Source organism: Microcaecilia unicolor, chromosome 5 (genome assembly GCF_901765095.1).
Source record: "Microcaecilia unicolor chromosome 5, aMicUni1.1, whole genome shotgun sequence".
Lineage (NCBI taxonomy): Eukaryota > Metazoa > Chordata > Amphibia > Gymnophiona > Siphonopidae > Microcaecilia > Microcaecilia unicolor.
In genome coordinates this window covers 71,083,627-71,105,143 of record NC_044035.1, presented here as the reverse complement: position 1 = coordinate 71,105,143, position 21,517 = coordinate 71,083,627, and the positions used below count along the sequence as shown (strand labels likewise).

General features: G+C 48.6%; 1 protein-coding gene across 3 annotated transcripts in view; it reads right to left on the bottom strand.

Moving 5' to 3' along the window:
- Positions 1–21,517, bottom strand: part of LRRC27 (leucine rich repeat containing 27) — a 253,824-nt gene that overhangs the window by 77,932 nt on the left and 154,375 nt on the right. For all 3 annotated transcript variants that reach the window (XM_030202987.1, XM_030202988.1, XM_030202986.1), the window contains one exon: positions 21,078–21,183. In XM_030202987.1, coding sequence (XP_030058847.1) covers positions 21,078–21,183 — 106 coding nt within the window. The remainder of the gene's footprint in view (positions 1–21,077; positions 21,184–21,517) is intronic.

Genomic DNA, 21,517 nt, shown 5'->3' with positions numbered 1-21,517 from the left:
GGAGGGTTAAGATTACAGTGCAGAAACAGAGTCTATCCTTAAGAAAACAACGAGCCAGCGCCACAATCATGAAACTGAAAGTAAAAAGCATTCAAACACAACTGATTTTGCAGAAAAGTGCACGTATACAGAGGGTTATAAAAAGGATAAGTATTTGGGAGGAATATATTTCTAATAAATATGCATTGTGTAATGCCTACAGAAAAGTATGCCATAAAACTAAGTTACACCTTTATAAAACAGTATTTATGATAGAACTGACAACGATGGCATACACCATTTACCTATAGAACGCAAGCACGGTATCACAGTCTTAATAAAAATGAAAACCCCAGCTTCTCACGGCAAAGCTAATCTGTGGTTTACTATCTAACTTGCATCCTGAAAAGTTACAGGCACACAGTTCTTACAGGAAACAAATGCATATTAATCATGCCAGTCAGAAATAATGCCATAAACCAAGTTCCGGAGACAGAAATACCATACTAACAAGGCAAAGGATACACAAATAGCTTCTAAGTCATATTATCATGAAACTACATTTCAGATTGTCACTTCAATGATCCCCTCACGGCTAAACAAATGCTGCATATGTTTGTCCTAATCCAAAAACGGACTCACACAATTACAGTTCCCAATATTACATTGCAAAGTATCAAATGTAAATATCCTTATAATAGTCTTTGGTTAGAATGCTAACAATCAATTGCTTATAGTAATATCCAACTGATTATCCAATAAATTTCTTTCACAATAGAAATGTTAAATTAAAAAAAAACACAGTGAAAGACAGGATAGAGAGAGACGTATCAGGGGTGGGCCCAAAGGATGGAGTGACACCAACGATCACGCCCCTAGGTACGCCCATAATGGGAGGGTGTGTTAGAAAAGCAAAAGTATTATCAACACGGAAGATGGTGGCAGTCTGTCAAAAGTAAAGGCACAAGATCACATTTACGGTGCATAAACGGACACCAAGCGCTCAAGGCATAAGATGTACTTGCTGACAATAGTTAGAACTGGCAACAGACCTGTCATAGGGTATATTTATAGTTAGAGAACTAACTGACAAGATGGTATAGCAGATAAATAGCTGACAGGGAGCAGAACATAATCTTACTGACAGACAGCATGTATATAAGAGAGAGGGACAATGTAACAGAGTGACAGACTAGAGCAGGGAACATAGCCAAAAGAAAAGGAAGGTGCTGTAGTGACCAACGGAAGCAAATACAAAGTACAGAACAAGACATTATTAAAGAAGGATTTAATGATAGATTCCAAAGTTAGAGATTAGCAGATACGAGAGGGAGAAAATGCAGAGAAGAGGAAGGAAGTGGGCACCGCCCAGGGAGCCAGGCACTTACAGAAGAAAAGAGGAAGTTAAGCAGCTACGCACTTGTAAATTGAGAGAGTCAGTGAAAGCCTTACAAAATCGGAAGAAATGGGACCGCAAATGCATGCAAAGATAGGAAAAAGAAATCTAGATAGAGGAAGGGAGGGGGAATTGGGAGAATGACACTAAAAAGAGCAAGAGAAAAAACAAAATAGTGCAGGGAAATAAAACCACAGCCGTAGATAGGAAACAGGCAAAAGTATTATGCCCGTAAGTGGCTAGAATGCAGAGCACCGTAAACCGGAGCTTTCAGAACGAGAATGAACATAAGAGGAAGAGGGACAGGAGAACAGGGAGAAAAGAACTGAGTATACGAAAGGACGGACAGAGTTCACTGACTGCGATAGGAAAGTATAACGGAAGGGAAATTGGCAGTGGCTTAACCACAGGAAAGAGTGAAAGCTTAGAGAGAGAAAGGAGAATGCTGTAATAAGGGGTATGAAACACCGGGGAGGAAATTCTGGATCTTTATGAGGGACAGCAATCAATTGGAAGATAAAACAACAGAATTTTAGTCAAGAACTATAAGTAACCCCACTTTGACAAAAATTCTGGTGGCGTGTTCAAATCGAACGGAGGGTCACCAATGTTGAGAATTAAGGGGTCCCAAGCCCCCCCAAGAAGGCTTGAGTGACCTTAATCTGACTCCATCTCTAAATAACACTAGTACTGGGGTAATCAAGGAGTTATTGCCTCTAAGGGAGATTTAGATTACAAGTTATACAATGCATTTATACTTACATCCTTTCATCATTAAGTGAAGCCCACAAATCATCATTCGGAATGAGGAGTTTATTTGCCAAGGTATAAGTCAAATCAGTGATTGACAACAGGCATGTACAATCAATTAATTATAGGAATATAATAAGTTGCAAACAGGTGTTAATTATTTGCTAATGTTTTATAATTTCTTTTACCAATTGGAGGTTTTACAAGGGAAAGCAACTAGGAAATTTGTCAATTTTGTTGGACACATTGGTTTCCCTTGGAGAGAGAGTGCCAACCCTTGTCTCTCTAACTCAAACCAGGAAATACCCTGATTTTTATAAGTGCCTTCAGGATATGGATAATATGACAGTAGATATACCTGATTGGATCTATGCTAATGTCATGGTTGTCACTGATTGGCTCATGCTAATGAGTAGCTTCTATCTTGCTACGCCTTTCCTTTCTCACACCAGCTGACCAGCTGACCACAATCCTGCTCACAGGAAGTCTCCCTCCTCTCTGGAACAGCTAGTTCTCTATTTTCTTTGCACCTGCTATGACTCACTTATTTCTCAACTTGTTTTTCTAACTTACATTAGAGAAAATTCCACTTTGTAACAGATACGGGCTTCCATTTTGTGTTGAAATCCTCCATTTTGTTTCCATATCTATTAACTTTTCCTAATTTAGCTTATTTAGGCCTCAATGTGGGCTACCAACTAGGCCATACTTTTCCAGTAAACTCCCAGTTGTGTCAGCCATCAGATTTCTGACTCAGCCAAGGTCTGTACTGGCCTGAGCTCTGTGACTGGGCCCACCACCATTCCAGTGGGGGGGTCTCTGGCTGTACCATAATTATACACTTTATAAAATTGTTTCTGAATTTCTAAAATTATTGTATATCAAGGGATTATTCCCCTTTTTATTGATTTTTGTAATCTGTGCTAAACTTTTGGTAAACTGCAGACTATAACCTCCTGATATTCAACCGGCAACAGGCAGCGTGGTTAGCCACCTTTTGCTCCCCCGCTTCCAGGCACAAAGACAGTCACCTTTTGCTCTCCTCACCCCCACCCGCACCTCTTGTCCCCCTCTGTGGCATACTCGTGTCTTGCTCCCTCACCTACCCCCCTTTCCCCAGCACTGATCGGAAGTAGAAAGAAAGAACAGCTCACATCACATCACAGCCTTCTCCTCTACTGCTTTGGTGCTAAATGTAAAGTTTGATCTGATGCAAGCTGCTCTTTCATTCACTTCCAATCAGCGCCGGGGGGGGGGGGGGGGGGGAGCTGTGTGAATGTGCATGTGCCTGCATTGCTGTGCAGCTTTACAGGAGGAGATAAGAGGTACCAGAACTACGTTTTTTTCCTTTTCCCAGCCCCAGCAAAGTGTCCATATGCTCAGAACCGAGGCGCAAGGTCCCATTTTTTAGTCACTATGGCGACCTGGCGCCTGGGGTTTGTCAAGCCCTGCATTAATAAATTCATATTAAAAAATCTAAAAATAGGCTATATTCCCCCACCATTCATCCCCCATTCACTGACTAATAAAACACAATTTCATTAGAACAAGTGAGATCAATTCATAATAAAATATAAAAGTCAGGCTGTGACCAATCAATTACTCCAGCTCCCCATACGCCTGCTTAAACAACCAAGTCTTTACTGTCTTCTGAAAAAAACACAAATGAGAACACATAAGAAGGTGTCACATATGAAAATGCTCAGTAACATGCTGCAGCACATCTCACTGGGCTAATCAGCAAACTCTGGTCGGTCAAATGTTAACACTAGTGGTGGCATAGCCAGACGGCGATTTCTGGGTAGACACAGGGGTGGAATGGGTGGGCATATACATTTCCTCTCCACCCCCATACCCTGCCCTCCTATGCTCCCCTGAGAGTAGCGAGCCCAGGTTTGCTCAGGCCCACCTGTAACTACATCCTGGTTAAAACTCTATGAGGCACATATCCCATCACCTTTTCCTGTAGATACCTTGGTGCAAGACTATATATAGCCTTACATGTAAATGCCTTCACCTTAAATCTTATTCTACAATCCACCAATAATCAATGTAGCAATTTCAACGTAGGTGGGACATGATCCATCCTTTTAAGTCCTCCAGTCAAACGTGCAGCAGTATTTTCTATCAACTGCATACACTATATGTTCTTTTAGGCAGCCCACAGTATAAAAAGTCTAACCTTGTTGTTTATACTAGTGCCTGAGTAACCATCTAGCATTAAGAGATAAGGGTGTATTTGCTTAATCATCCTCGACTTCTAAAATGATGATGATTGCACCAACCTAGAAACCTGAGCTTCCAAAGATAATTTTGAGTATATTATTGCTTACCTATGAAATTTCATTGCCACCCAGCTCTATAGGCTGACTTATATTGCTACTCACCTAAATGGCTTCACACTTCACCGCATTCAGCTGTAAATAATTTGAAACTAACCATTCACCTGTCTGGCACAATAAACCATTTATCTTCTCCAATCCTTTCTTTTGATTTGTCTTCATAGGAAATAACAATTGAATGTTGTCCGCAAAACTGTAACAATGAATTCCTACTTGTCAGTGCAAATAAAGTCTATAGAGATAAGGTAAATAAAAATGGTGAGAGCTCAGAGAGCCCAGATCTCTTAAATCTAGAGTTTTAATTAAACCATTTGCACCTAATGTACAATGGTGTATGATCCAAAAGTAACTCTGCAGGGGGAATACGATTTCCCAGCTGAGATGACAAGTCAAGTATTTAGAGGCTGGATCAGCAGAGGTTTATATTGTTCAGCTGATATGGTGGGTAATGAGGCAAAGATGACTTTTCAGGCCATAGCTGAGACATTCTATTTGTCCAATAAGGAGCTTACTTGCAGCTGTGGTGCTATATGCAGACAGTGCCTGCAGCCAATTTAGGAGTGAATACTTTCAGCTAAATGAGGAGAAAAGTCCGAGATTTTCTGACTATTATACATTTCTATTGGCTAATAAACACATTTTTGATCCAAATCCATGGGCTGCTAAATGGAGTGCTGACTTGGGAGTTTGGCATTTTTCAGGGTGTCTCACCACCAGTCTAAAGTATATTTCTTCTTTGATAAAGAACAAACTTGTTGCAAGAACAGCAATACAAGTTCCTGATACATATTTCCCCAAAATGTCATGTGCATGCTAAAAATTACATTAGATGGAAGATGCCTGAAATGTAAGAAGGAAGAGGTTATTTCGGTCACCTTTTTTTGGGTATGCCTAGTAATTCAGGGTCTCTGGAAATCTGGGCTAGCTGACCGGTGTGCTAGAGGACAGAGTGCTACTGAAAGCACAGCTACTACTTAATGGTTTCTCCTCCTTCCCTATGTTGAGAAACTGTGATGGCTATTCCTCATTAAAGCATGTTTCTTGGTGTGAAAATATGTTTTAGTTGCTTGGGGGAGGCCAGACCTTCCACCCATAACTTAGTTGAGGGTGTGACTGATCTGATGATGATAGAATAATTAAAAGCTGAGAGGCATAAACCTGGTCTGTGGAGGGCTTTTTAGAGCAGGTCTCCTGGGAGACCTCCTGGAACTCCTTATCCCATTGAGCAAGAAGTCTGGTTTTGAATATGTGATGTATAGTAGAAATAGTAAAGGTGGTAAGAGTGAGGATGATGGCCACTGCTTTTGGGAGGGAAGGGGGTTTGGGGAGTGGAGGAGGGGTAAGTATGGGTTTTAGGCTAAACTGGTTGGAGATGCTTTGTATTTCTGGTGTGTGTCACAACTATTAGTCTGGATTCTGTTTGGGGGTTTCTTGCAGAAGCAACTTGAACTTGTGCTGTCGAGGAGAGTGGCAGGGAGGGGATTAAATTATATGGGAAAGGCATGTGTTAAATGGAAAATTGCACAAATATGCATTTATTGAATATATTGGATTTGGTGTGAGCCATGTTTGTGAGCCAAATGTCATGGCTTAGTGATACTTAATAAATAGATTGTTCATAAAGAGGCAACAGTGCAGAGCCTTATGGATCTCTACTTATTATATTCTATACCTGGATGGCTGTGGACCCAATAAAAACACAACAAAGAAGAAAGACCTCCGCAAAACATAAGAAAAACCAGGAAGTGGAGGTGACCAAAAAATGGAGGCATAACCACAGATCAAAAAGGAATTCTTTATTAAATGACCTGTTAAGACCGTGTTTCAGCACAGTACCTGCATCAGAGGTCCTATTGAATAAAATAAAATGAAAATTGAATCATATGGGATAAAGCGAAAGCTACATACCTGTAGAAGGTATTCTCCAAGAACAGCAGGCTGATTGTTCTCACTGATGGGTGACGTCCGCGGCAGCCCCTTCAATCGGAGATCTTCACTAGCAATGAAGTTTGCTAGCCCTCTCGCACACGCACACCGCGCATGCGTGACCGTCTTCCCGCCCGAACTCGCTCGTGTTCGTCAGTCCAGTAAAAAGCAAAGAGAAAGACAAGGGAAGACACAACTCCAAAGGGGAGGCGGGCGAGTTGGTGAGAACAATCAGCCTGCTGTCCTCGGAGAATACCTTCTACAGGTATGTAGTTTTCGCTTTCTCCGAGGACAAGCAGGCTGCTTGTTCTCACTCATGGGGTATCCCTAGCTCCCAGGCTCACTCAAAACAACAAACATTGGTCCATTGGGCCTCGCAACGGCGAGGACATAACTGAGATTGACCTAAACTTATTAAACTAACTGAGAGTGCAGCCTGGAACAGAATAAAAATGGGCCTAGGGGGGTGGAGTTGGATTCTAAACCCCGAACAGATTCTGCAGTACCGACTGCCCAAACCGACTGTCGCGTCGGGTATCCTGCTGCAGGCAGTAATGCGATGTGAATGTGTGGACAGATGACCACGTCGCAGCCTTGCAAATCTCTTCGATAGGGGCTGACTTCAAGTGGGCCACTGACGCTGCCATGGCTCTAACACTATGAGCCGTGACATGACCCTCAAGAGTCAGGCCAGACTGGGCGTAAGCGAAGGAGATGCAATCTGCTAGCCAATTAGAAATGCTGCGTTTCCCGACAGCCACTCCCCTCCTGTTGGGATCAAAAGAAACAAACAATTGGGCGGACTGTCTGTGGGGCTGTGTCCGCTCCAGATAGAAGGCCAATGCTCTCTTGCAGTCCAATGTGTGCAGTTGATGTTCAGCAGGGCGGGTATGCGGACGGGGGAAGAATGTTGGCAAGACAATTGACTGGTTCAATTTGGAAAAACTTAGGGTGAGTGCGGAGGACTACTCTGTTATGATGAAATTTGGTATAAGGAGCATGAGCTACTAGGGCTTGAAGCTCACTGACTCTACGAGCTGAAGTGACTGCCACCAAGAAAATGACCTTCCAGGTCAAGTACTTCAGATGGCAGGAATCCAGTGGCTCGAAAGGGGGTTTCATCAGCTGGGTGAGAACGACATTGAGATCCCATGACACTGTAGGAGGTTTGACGGGGGGCTTTGACAAAAGCAAACCTCTCATGAATCGAACAACTAAAGGCTGTCCCGAGATCGGCTTACCTTCCACACGATAATTGTATGCACTAATCACACTAAGATAAACTCTTACAGAGTTGGTGTTAAGACCAGACTCGGACAAGTGCAGAAGGTATTCAAGCAGGGTCTGTGTAGGACAAGAGCGAGGATCTAGGGCCGTGCTGTCACACCAGACGGCAAACCTCCTCCATAGAAAGAAGTAACACTTCTTAGTGGAATCTTTTCTGGAAGCAAGCAAGACTCTGGAGGCACCCTCTGATAGACCCAAGGAGGCAAAATCTATGCTCTCAACATCCAGGCCGTGAGAGCCAGGGACTGGAGGTTGGGATGCAGAAGCGCCCCCTCGTTCCGAGTAATGAGGGTCGGAAAACACTCCAATCTCCACGGTTCTTCGGAAGACAATTCCAGAAGAAGAGGGAACCATATCTGACGCGGCCAAAAGGGAGCGATCAGGATCATGGTGCCTCGATCCTGCTTGAGTTTCAGCAAAGTCTTCCCCACCAAAGGTATGGGAGAATAGGCATACAGGAGGCCCTCCCCCCAATGCGGGAGGAAGGCATCCGACGCTAGTCTGCCGTGGGCCTGAAGTCTGGAACAGAATTGAGGGATCTTGTGATTGACTTGAGCGGCGAACAGATCCACCAAGGGGGTGCCCCACACTTGAAAGATCTCACGTACCACTCGGGAATTGAGTGACCATTCGTGAGGTTGCATGATCCTGCTCAATCTGTCGGCCAGACTGTTGTTTACGCCTGCAAGATACGTGGCTTGAAGAAACATGCCATTCCGGCGAGCCCAAAGCCACATTCTGACGGCCTCCTGACACAGGGGGAGAGATCCGGTGCCCCCCTGCTTGTTGATGTAGTACATGGCAACCTGATTCTCCGTCTGAATTTGAATAATTTGATGGGACAGCCGATCTCTGAAGGCCTTTAGAGCGTTCCAGACCGCTCGTAACTCCAGGAGGTTGATCTGTAGACCTTGTTCCAGGAGGGACCAACTCCCTTGGGTGTGAAGCCCATCTACATGAGCTCCCCACCCCAGGAGAGACGCATCCGTTGACAGCACCTTTTGTGGCTGAGGAATTTGGAAAGGACGTCCCAGAGTCAAATTGGAACGAATTGTCCACCAATGGAGGGACTGAAGAAAACTCATGGACAGCAGGATTACGTCCTCTAGGTCCCCAGCAGCTTGGTACCACTGGGATGCTAGGGTCCATTGAGCTGATCTCATGTGGAGGCGGGCCATGGGAGTCACATGCACTGTGGAGGCCATGTGGCCGAGCAATCTCAACATCTGCCGAGCTGTGATCTGCTGGGACGCTTGTACCCAGGAAACAAGGGACAGGAGATTGTCGGCCCTCGCTTCCGGAAGGTAGGCACGAGCTGTCTGAGAATCCAGCAGAGCCCCTATGAATTCGAGTTTCTGAACAGGAAGAAGGTGGGACTTTGGATAATTTATCACAAACCCTAGTAGCTCCAGGAGTCGAATAGTCATCTGCATGAACACCTGCCTCAGAGGTGTTCTTCACCAGCCAATCATCGAGGTAAGGGAACACGTGCACTCCCAGTCTGCGTAGAGACGCCGCTGCTACAGCCAGGCACTTTGAGAACACCCTGGGCGAAGAGGCGAGACCAAAGGGTAGCACACAGTACTAAAAGTGCCGTGTTCCCAGACGGAATCGAAGATACTGTCTGTGGGCTGGCAGTATCGGGATATGAGTGTAAGCATCCTTTAAGTCCAGAGAGCATAGCCAATCATTTTCCTGAATCATGGGAAGAAGGGTGCCCAGGGAAAGCACCCTGAACTTTTCTCAGACCAGATATTTGTTCAGGGCCCTTAGGTCTAGGATGGGACGCATCCCCCTGTTTTCTTTTCCACAAGAAAGTACCTGGAATAGAATCCCAGCCCTTCTTGCCCGGGTGGCACAGGCTCGACCGCATTGGCACTGAGGAGGGCGGAGAGTTCCTCTGCAAGTACCTGCTTGTGCTGGAAGCTGAAGGATTGAGCTCCTGGTGGGCAATTTGGAGGCTTGGAAACCAAATTGAGGGAGTATCCTAACCGGACTATTTGAAGAACCCACTGGTCGGAGGTTATGAGAGGCCACCTTTGGTGAAAATATTTTAAACTCCCCCGACCGGCAGATCGTATGGCACAGACACTATGATTTCGGCTATGCTCTGCTGGAGCCAGTCAAAAGCCCGTCCCTTGCTTTTGCTGGGGAGCCACAGGGGCCTGCTGAGTTGCAAGCTGTTGACGAGAACGAGCGCGCTGGGGCTTGGCCTGGGCACCAGGCTGGCGAGAGGGAGGATTGTACCTACGTCTATTAGAAGAATAGGTAACAGTCCTTCTTCCGCCATAAAAACATCTACCAGTTGAGGTAGATGCTGAAGGCGCCCGGCGGGAGAATTTGTCGAATGCGGTGTCCCACTGGTGGTGCTGCTCTACCACCTGTTCGACCTTTTCACCAAAAATATTATCCCCCCGGCAAGGAGAATTCGCAATCCGCTGCTGAATCCTATTTTTGAGGTCGGAGGCACGCAGCCATGAGAGTCTGCGCATCACCACACCTTGAGCAGTGGCCCTGGATGCGACATCAATAGTATCGTAAACACCCCTGGCCAGGAATTTACGACACGCCTTCAGTTGCCTGACCACCTGCTAAAAAGGCTTGGCTTGCTCAGAAGGGGGCTTATCCACCAAATCCGCCAACTGCCGCACATTGTTCCGCATATGAATGCTCGTGTAGAGCTGGTAAGACTGGATTTTGGCTATGAGCATTGAGGAATGGTAGGCCTTCCTCCCAAAAGAATCCAAGGTTTTAGAGTCTCTGCCCGGGGGCGCCGAAGCATACTCTCTAGAACTCTTGACCTTCTTAAGGGCCAGATCCACAACCCCAGAGTCATGAGGCAACTGAGTCCGCATCAACTCAGGGTCCCCATGGATCCGATACTGGGACTCGATCTTCTTGGGAATGTGGGGATTAGTTAGCGGCTTCGCCCAGTTCTCCAGCAGTGTCTTCTTGAAGACATGATGCATAGGTACTGTGGACAGTTCCTTAGGTGGCGAAGGATAGTCCAAAAGCTCAAACATTTCAGCCCTTGGCTCATCCTCCGTAACCACAGGGAAGGGAATTGCCGTAGACATTTCCCGGACAAAGGCCGCGAAAGATAGACTCTCGGGAGGAGAAAGCTGTCTTTCAGGGGAGGGAGTGGGATCAGAAGGAAGACCGTCAGACTCCTCATCCGAGAAGTATCTGGCGTCTTCCTCTGCCTCCCACGAGGCCTCACCATCGGTGTCGGACACTAGTTCATGAACCTCTGTCCGAAGTCGTGCCCGTCTCGACTCCGCAGACACATGGCCACAGTGGGAACGTCGAGAAGTAGACTTCCGCATCGGTGGCGATGAAGCTCCCTCCATCGACGTCGTCGGAGAGTCTACTTGGGAGGCAGCCAAGCGGTACCAGCACCGGAGACCTCACGACGGGCAAGGGGCCAGCCGTCGCCTCATTCGACGGCACCGGCGGCGCAAGCACCCCCGGTACTGGAGGAGAAGGGCGCAACAGCTCCTCCAGGATCCCTGGAAGGATGGCCCTGAGGCTCTCGCTTAGAGCGGCTGTCGAGGAAGGCTGGGAGTCCGGTACAGGTGACGAACTGAGAATCTGCTCGGGGTACGGAGGCGGTACCGGGCTGTCCAGGGTAGAGCGCATCGACACCTCCTGAATGGAGGGTGAGCGGTCCTCCCGGCGTCGATGCCTAGTGGGTGCCGACTCCCTCAGCAACCCAGAGCTCTCGGTACCACGACGGGAAGGTGACCAGTGTTGATGCTTCTTTGCCTTCACACGAAGCACGTCACCAGAACCTCCCAGTACCGACGAGGACGTCGAATCCAAGCGCCTCTTCCTCGGGGCCGGGTCCGAAGAAGGTCGATCCCGGGGGAGACCTACTCGAGGGCTCACCGCCACCAGCAGGGGAATGGACAGCCCTCACCTGCACTCTGGACGAAGAGGCACCCTCCGACGACATCAGTACCAACGATGATCTTGGTACTGTAGACGCTGGAGCACTGGTCGATGACCTCAGTACCGCCGACGTCGATGCACTGGCCGATGACCTCGATACTGAAACCGTCAAAACACCAGGCGAGGCCCCGAACAGAACGTTCCACTGGGCCAATCTCGCCGCCTGAGTTCTCTTTTTTAACAAACAACAGAGAGTACAGGCCTGAGGGCGGTGCCCAGCCCCCAGACACTGAAGGCACGAAGCGTGCCTATCAGTGAGCGAGATAGCCCGCTTGCACTGGGTGCACTTCTTGAAGCCGCTGGGAGGCTTCGATGACATGGGCGGAAAAATCACGCTGGCGAAATCAAAATTTGCGATGATGACAAAGGCACCAAAAATAAAAAGGGAGAAAACCTGTACGGGCGGCCAACAGGGCCGCTACCACTACTACTACTACTTAACATTTCTAGAGCGCTACTAGGGTTACGCAGCGCTGTACAAAATAAACAAGGAAGGACGGTCCCTGCTCAAAGGAGCTTACCATCTAAAGAACGAAATGTCAAGTTGGGGCAGTCTAGATTTCCTGGGTAGAGGTGTAGAGGTTAGGTGCCGAAGGCGACATTGAAGAGGTGGGCTTTCGCTACCGAAAGCGAAAGGAAACTTGTACGGGAAAAACAACTCGAAAATAAAGGAAAGTTTTCTTTTTTCTTCTTTTTTATAAGAACACGCGAACTAGAAAAATAAAGAAGACTTCCGAAACGGAAGGACGCAAGAAAAGCGCGTGGGTCTCCTCAGGGCACAGAATGACAGTAAACACAGCCGTCCCGAGCGCGGAAAAAAGAAGACTGACGAACACGAGTTCGGGTGGGAAGACGGTCGCGCATGCGCGGTGTGCGTGCGAGGGCTAGCAAACGCCTTTGCTAGGGAAGATCTCCGATTGAAGGGGCTGCCGCGGACGTCACCCATCAGTGAGAACAAGCAGCCTGCTTTTCCTCGGAGAAATAAACATAAAAATCACCTAAAAACTTTTTTTACATAAATATACATGTTAAAGGGATGTAAAAAAAAGTGTACAGAACCATAACCACAAATAAGTGATAATAATAAAAAATAAACATGACATACATGTTAATTAGAAAACTCGACTAATAAAGAAAGAGAAGTTGTATATATCTTATTGCAAACCAGATTAAAATAAAAATGCAAGAAATAGCACTATCAGTGAACAAAATTCAAGATAAAAAAACAGGATGAGTATATCATATATATATATATATATATATATATATATATATATATATATATATATAGCGAATGCTACATACCTGTAGAAGGTATTCTCCGAGGACAGCAGGCTGATTGTTCTCACTGATGGGTGACGTCCACGGCAGCCCCTCCAATCGGAAACTTCACTAGCAAAAGCCTTTGCTAGTCCTCGCTCGTCCATGCGCACCGCGCATGCGCGGCCGTCTTCCCGCCCGAACCGGCTCGTGTTCGTCAGTCCCGTATGTAGCAAGACAAAGACAAGGGAAGACACAACTCCAAAGGGGAGGCGGGCGGGTTTGTGAGAACAATCAGCCTGCTGTCCTCGGAGAATACCTTCTACAGGTATGTAGCATTCCTTTCTCCGAGGACAAGCAGGCTGCTTGTTCTCACTGATGGGGTATCCCTAGCCCCCAGGCTCACTCAAAACAACAACCATGGTCAATTGGGCCTCGCAATGGCGAGGACATAACTGAGATTGACCTGAAAATTTTACCAACTAACTGAGAGTGCAGCCTGGAACAGAACAAACAGGGCCCTCGGGGGGTGGAGTTGGATCCTAAAGCCCAAACAGGTTCTGAAGAACTGACTGCCCGAACCGACTGTCGCGTCGGGTATCCTGCTGCAGGCAGTAATGAGATGTGAATGTGTGGACAGATGACCACGTCGCAGCTTTGCAAATTTCTTCAATGGTGGCTGACTTCAAGTGGGCTACCGACGCTGCCATGGCTCTAACATTATGAGCCGTGACATGACCCTCAAGAGCCAGCCCAGCCTGGGCGTAAGTGAAGGAAATGCAATCTGCTAGCCAATTGGATATGGTGCGTTTCCCCACAGCCACTCCCCTCCTATTGGGATCAAAAGAAACAAACAATTGGGCGGACTGTCTGTTGGGCTGTGTCCGCTCCAAGTAGAAGGCCAATGCTCTCTTGCAGTCCAATGTGTGCAGCTGACGTTCAGCAGGGCAGGAATGAGGACGGGGAAAGAATGTTGGCAAGACAATTGACTGGTTCAGATGGAACTCCGACACAACCTTCGGCAAGAACTTAGGGTGAGTGCAGAGGACTACTCTGTTATGATGAAATTTGGTGTAAGGGGCCTGGGCTACCAGGGCCTGAAGCTCACTGACTCTACGAGCTGAAGTAACTGCCACCAAGAAAATGACCTTCCAGGTCAAGTACTTCAGATGGCAGGAATTCAGTGGCTCAAAAGGAGGTTTCATCAGCTGGGTGAGAACGACATTGAGATCCCATGACACTGTAGGAGGTTTGACAGGGGGCTTTGACAAAAGCAAACCTCTCATGAAGCGAACAACTAAAGGCTGTCCTGAGATCGGCTTACCTTCCACACGGTAATGGTATGCACTGATTGCACTAAGGTAAACCCTTACAGAGTTGGTCTTGAGACCAGACTCAGACAAGTGCAGAAGGTATTCAAGCAGGGTCTGTGTAGGACAAGAGCGAGGATCTAGGGCCTTGCTGTCACGCCAGACGGCAAACCTCCTCCACAGAAAGAAGTAACTCCTCTTAGTGGAATCTTTCCTGGAAGCAAGCAAGATACGGGAAACACCCTCTGACAGACCCAAAGAGGCAAAGTCTACGCTCTCAACATCCAGGCCGTGAGAGCCAGGGACCGGAGGTTGGGATGCAGGAGCGCCCCTTCGTCCTGCGTGATGAGGGTCGGAAAACACTCCAATCTCCACGGTTCTTCGGAGGACAACTCCAGAAGAAGAGGGAACCAGATCTGACGCGGCCAAAAAGGAGCAATCAGAATCATGGTGCCTCGGTCTTGCTTGAGTTTCAACAAAGTCTTCCCCACCAGAGGTATGGGAGGATAAGCATACAGCAGACCCTCCCCCCAGTCCAGCAGGAAGGCATCCGATGCCAGTCTGCTGTGGGCCTGAAGCCTGGAACAGAACTGAGGGACTTTGTGGTTGGCTCGAGATGCGAAGAAATCTACCAAGGGGGTGCCCCACACCTGGAAGATCTGTCGCACTACACAGGAATTGAGCGACCACTCGTGAGGTTGCATAATCCTGCTCAACCTGTCGGCCAGACTGTTGTTTACGCCTGCCAGATATGTGGCTTGGAGCACCATGCCGTGACGGCGAGCCCAGAGCCACATGCTGACGGCTTCTTGACACAGGGGGCGAGATCCGGTGCCCCCCTGCTTGTTGACGTAGTACATGGCAACCTGGTTGTCTGTCTGAATTTGGATAATTTGGTGGGAAAGCCTTCAGAGCGTTCCAGATCGCTCGTAACTCCAGAAGATTGATCTGCAGATCGCGTTCCTGGAGGGACCAGCTTCCTTGGGTATGAAGCCCATCGACATGAGCTCCCCATCCCAGGAGAGACGCATCCGTTGTCAGCACTTTTTGTGGCTGAGGAACTTGGAAAGGATGTCCCAGAGTCAGATTGGACCAAATCGTCCACCAATACAGGGATTTGAGAAAACTCGTGGACAGGTGGATCACGTCTTCTAGATCCCCAGCAGCCTGAAACCACTGGGAAGCTAGGGTCCATTGAGCAGATCTCATGTGAAGGCGGACCATGGGAGTCACATACTACTACTACTACTACTACTATTTAGCATTTCTATAGCGCTACAAGGCATACGCAGCGCTGCACAAACATAGAAGAAAGACAGTCCCTGCTCAAAGAGCTTACAGTGGAGGCCATGTGGCCTAGCAATATCAACATCTGCCGAGCTGTGATCTGCTGGGACGCTCGCACCCGCGAGACGAGGGACAACAAATTGTTGGCTCTCGTCTCTGGGAGATAGGCGCGAGCCGTCCGGGAATCCAGCAGAGCTCCTATGAATTCGAGTCTCTGCACTGGGAAAAGATGGGACTTTGGATAATTTATCACAAACCCCAGTAGCTCCAGGAGGCGAATAGTCATCTGCATGGACTGCAGGGCTCCTGCCTCGGATGTGTTCTTCACCAGCCAATCGTCGAGATATGGGAACACGTGCACCCCCAGCCTGCGAAGTGCCGCTGCTACTACAGCCAAGCACTTTGTGAACACCCTGGGCGCAGAGGCGAGCCCAAAGGGTAGCACACAGTACTGGAAGTGACGTGTGCCCAGCTGAAATCGTAGATACTGCCTGTGAGCTGGCAGTATCGGGATGTGTGTGTAGGCATCCTTCAAGTCCAGAGAGCATAGCCAATCGTTTTCCTGAATCATGGGAAGAAGGGTGCCCAGGGAAAGCATCCTGAACTTTTCTTTGACCAGATATTTGTTCAGGGCCCTTAGGTCTAGGATGGGACGCATCCCCCCTGTTTTCTTTTCCACAAGGAAGTACCTGGAATAGAATCCCAGCCCTTCTTGCCCGGATGGCACGGGTTCGACCGCATTGGCGCTGAGAAGGGCGGAGAGTTCCTCTGCAAGTACCTGCTTGTGCTGGAAGCTGTAAGACTGAGCTCCCGGTGGACAATTTGGAGGTTTTGAGGCCAAATTGAGGGTGTATCCTTGCTGGACTATTTGGAGAACCCACTGATCGGAGGTTATGAGAGGCCATCTTTGGTGAAAAGCTTTCAACCTCCCTCCGACTGGCAGGTCGCCCGGCACTGACACTTGGATGTCGGCTATGCTCTGCTGGAGCCAGTCAAAAGCTCGTCCCTTGCTTTTGCTGGGGAGCCGAGGGGCCTTGCTGAGGCGCACGCTGCTGACGAGAGCGAGCGCGCTGGGGCTTAGCCTGGGCCGCAGGCTGTCGAGAAGGAGGATTGTACCTACGCTTGCCAGAAGAGTAGGGAACAGTCTTCCTTCCACCAAAAAATCTTCTACCTGTAGAGGTAGAGGCTGAAGGCTGCCGGCGGGAGAACTTGTCGAATGCGGTGTCCCGCTGGTGGAGCTGCTCTACCACCTGTTCGACTTTCTCTCCAAAAATATTATCCGCACGGCAAGGCGAGTCCGCAATCCGCTGCTGGATTCTATTCTCCAGGTCGGAGGCACGCAGCCATGAGAGCCTGCGCATCACCACACCTTGAGCAGCGGCCCTGGACGCAACATCAAAGGTGTCATACACCCCTCTGGCCAGGAATTTTCTGCACGCCTTCAGCTGCCTGACCACCTCCTGAAAAGGCTTGGCTTGCTCAGGGGGGAGCGCATCAACTAAGCCCGCCAACTGCCGCACATTGTTCCGCATGTGTATGCTCGTGTAGAGCTGGTAGGACTGAATTTTGGCCACGAGCATAGAGGAATGGTAGGCCTTCCTCCCAAAGGAGTCTAAGGTTCTAGAGTCTTTGCCCGGGGGCGCCGAAGCATGCTCTCTAGAACTCTTAGCCTTCTTTAGGGCCAGATCCACAACTCCAGAGTCATGAGGCAACTGAGTGCGCATCAGCTCTGGGTCCCCATGGATCCGGTACTGGGACTCGATCTTCTTGGGAATGTGGGGATTAGTTAGAGGCTTGGTCCAGTTCGCCAGCAATGTCTTTTTTAGGACATGGTGCATGGGTACAGTGGACGCTTCCTTAGGTGGAGAAGGATAGTCCAGGAGCTCAAACATTTCAGCCCTGGGCTCGTCCTCCACAACCACCGGGAAGGGGATGGCCGTAGACATCTCCCGGACAAAGGAAGCAAAAGACAGACTCTCGGGAGGAGAAAGCTGTCTCTCAGGAGAGGGAGTGGGATCGGAAGGAAGACCTTCAGACTCCTCGTCAGAGAAATATCTGGGGTCTTCTTCCTCTTCCCACGAGGCCTCACCCTCGGTGTCAGACACAAGTTCACGGACCTGTGTCTGCAACCTCGCCCGACTCGACTCTGTGGAGCCACGTCCACGATGGGGGCGTCGAGAGGTAGACTCCCTCGCCCGCATCGGTGAAGCTCCCTCCGCCGACGTAGTCGGGGAGCCTTCCTGGGAGGCGGCGGCAGCCGGTACCGCACGCGGTACCGACGCCGGAGACCTCACCTCGGGCGATGGGCCAGCCGGCGCCACGCTCGACGGTACCGGTGGCGCAAGCACCGCCGGTACCGGAGGGTTAGGGCGCAACAGCTCTCCCAGAATCTCTGGGAGAATGGCCCGGAGGCTCTCGTTCAGAGCGGCTGCAGAGAAAGGCATGGAGGTCGATGCAGGCGTCGACGTCAGAACCTGTTCCGGGCGTGGAGGCTGTTCCGGGCTGTCCAGAGTGGAGCGCATCGACACCTCCTGAACAGAGGGTGAGCGGTCCTCTCGGTGCCGATGCCTGCTGGGTGCCGACTCCCTCGGCGACCCAGAGCTCTCGGTGCCGACACGGGAAGGGGACCGATGACGATGCTTCTTCGACTTCTTGGAACGAAGCATGTCACCGGAGCTTCCCGGCACCGACGAGGAGGACGTAGAATCCAGCCGTCGCTTCCTCGGGGCCGAGGCCGAAGGAGGTCGGTCTCGGGGGGGCTGTACCGCAGGAGCCCTCAGGGTAGGGGGAGACCCACCCGAAGGCTCACCGCCACCAGCAGGGGAATGGACAGCCCTCACCTGCACTCCAGACGAAGCACCACCGTCCGACGACATCAGCCGACGAGGTCCCGGTACCACTGACGTCGATGCAGCTGTCCGATGTCTCAGCGCCAATGCAGAGGGCCGATGCCTCGATGCACTCGATGCACTGGCGGCCGAGGATGAAGCTCTGGACGCTGAAGACGTCGATGCACTCGATACCCCCGGTGCCGATGCCGACGAAGAGCCCGAGAACAAAACATTCCACTGGGCCAATCTCGCTACCTGAGTCCGCTTTTGCAAAAGGGAACACAGACTACAGGCCTGCGGGCGGTGCCCAGCCCCCAAGCACTGAAGACACGACGCGTGCCTGTCAGTGAGCGAGATGACCCGGGCGCACTGGGTGCACTTCTTGAAGCCGCTGGGAGACTTCGATGTCATGGGCGGAAAAATCACGCCGGCGAGATCAAAAGTCGAAATGGCGGAAAAGGCACCGAAAAAACAAGGGGAAGAAAACTTCGACCCGAGGCCTAAAAGCGGCCTACCCCGACGACGAAAGAAAACTTACCGGGGCGAAAAAGCTGAAAATAGCGGAGGGAAAAAAGACCACAGAGTCTTTTTCCACACAGAATGGGGTTTTTTTTAACAACACGACGAACGCGCGAGGTCGACTTTGCGGGGCCCGACACGGCGAAAACACGACCGTACCGAGCGCGGACAAAAGAAGACTGACGAACACGAGCCGGTTCGGGCGGGAAGACGGCCGCGCATGCGTGGTGCGCATGGACGCGCGAGGACTAGCAAAGGCTTTTGCTAGTGAAGTTTCCGATTGGAGGGGCTGCCGTGGACGTCACCCATCAGTGAGAACAAGCAGCCTGCTTGTCCTCGGAGAAATATATATATATATATATATATATATATATATAAACCCACATAATAAGTACATTGTCTTTATCAAACCAGATGCCAAAAAGCACTCACAATGCCAAAGGATCTTAATGCTGAAGAAAAGAAGGAAAAGCATTGGTACTTAATATTATATTAAATAGAGTGGCTCAACCCCCCCCCCCTAAAAAAACAGCATACAAAAGGTAATAAAGGGCTTCTTTTACTAAACTGCGATAGCGATTCCCGAGGGTGCAAATGAGAGAAAGCCCATTCAATTCCTATGTACTTCCTCTCATTTAATGCACTGGGAATCACTAGAAAGAGGCCCAAAGGGAAAGGAAGGGGGAAGTGGGGGGAGAGAGGAGAAAAAGAAAAATAGCACAAAAAGAACAATTTTGCCAAGACAATGTGTGACCATACATATGAATGGCATTATGGTCCGACATATGAGATTTACAAAAGTGAAGGAATTGAACCAGTACAAAAGCTATGAAACTGTTAGGCGCAGGGCCACCGAGGAGGGGGGGGGGGCAAAATCCCCTGGGCCTGGTGCTGGGGTCTCTCTCTCTCCTGCTCCCGATGGGACCCGGGTGATCATGTCCCGACAGGAGCAGAGGAGAGAAAACTCCAGCACTGGGCCCCCCTTAGAGGCTGGGGAGGAGCAGACACAGTAGGACTTCGGGCCAAGGCTTCTGGTTTGGCTGGCAGGCCCCACCAGCAGAAGAGGTCTTCCTCCAGCGCTGCTCTTCACTCTGCCGCATTGCCTGCCAAGTGGCTACTTTTCCCCTCAGGCTGCGCATGCTCGGTTTTGGACTGGACTGCATCTGCTAGATTTATGGCCACTGGGAAGCTAGGATCCACCGGGGCACTCTCAAATGGAACCGTGCCATGGGAGTGACATGCACTGTTGAGGCCATGTGGCCCATCAATCTCAACATTTGCTGAGCAGTGACCTATTTGCTGCAAGGCTAGTGCTGTCAAAGTGTCTGCTCTCACTTGTGGCAGAAAAGTCCAAGCCTGCAATGTTTCAAGCAGGGCTCCTATGCACTCCAATAGTTGGACCAGACGAAGGTGGGACTTGGGAAAGTTTATGACAACCCTAGTAGCTCTAACACCTGAATAGTTGGGCGCATTGACACTGTCACTGCGATGTGCTCTTGACCAGAGTTGATGTGAAGCCAAATGGCAGAACGCGGTACTGGAAGTGATATTTCCCCTATCTAAAATCTAAGATACCTCCTGTGACTGAGAAGTATCAAAATGTGAGTATAGGCATCTTTCAAGTCCAGAGAGTATAGCTAATTGTTTTCCTGAATCATGAGAAGAGTGCACAGGGAAATCATCCTGAACTATTAGTAACTAGGTCTCACTGCATAAAAAGGGATCTGTGCTAAAATAACTAACTTCCGCAAATCTCTGAAGACTTATCTCTTTAACAAAGCCTACCACGAGAACACATAACTAACTATAACATAACACCTATTCACCGTTACTCAGAGTGTATCTTTCTATAACTGCTTGACCAAATCCTCTTGTCTTCCTTGACATCTTTGAAACACCAATTGTATTCTTTACCTGGTATGGCGTTGCCATAACAAGTCTTTGTAAGCCACATTGAGCCTGCAAATAGGTGGGAAAATGTGGGATACAAGTGCAATAAATAAATAAAATAAATAATTGCATGAGGTAGTGGTAAAATAACATATCTTCACACAAGCCCATGTTGCTAACTATGCTCTTTATTGTTGATTTTTTTTAATAATCTAAAAAAATAAGCCCACTGAATTATTCATTTAGTGGGTTTATTAGGATCTAATCATGTTTACATACCATCCTAATGGATTCAAAAACTTTTTCTCAGCACTGTACCTATTATTCTACAGTCTGACAACTACTGTACCTGGTCTCTATTTGTATGTGGGAAAGTGGATGACTTTTCCTTTTTCATTTTCTTCTCTTGCATCAACTTGGATTGTTTTCTCCATTCATGAAGCACTTCTTGATCTCTAAAGTTAATATATTTTTAAGCCAAATGTAATACATGAAAACAGTGATGTATATTAGAAGTTTACTAGTGGATTGTGGTTTTCATGTAATTATTTAACTATCGAGGAGTTAGATATATTTTGATCCACCTGCTCTCAATTAACTGCTTCCTTAGAAATAAGTTAATAGGCAAACAACAAGAAGAATTTTGACCAATGTCAAGGCTTTTCCACTTCATTGCCCTGGGACAGAGATTGAAAGATTGTCCTAAAACGAAACCTATCTGTGTAAACTTATGCTTCTTTATTTCTTGCCTTTATTTTCTTTTAATTGTACCCTGGGTTCTCTATGTTG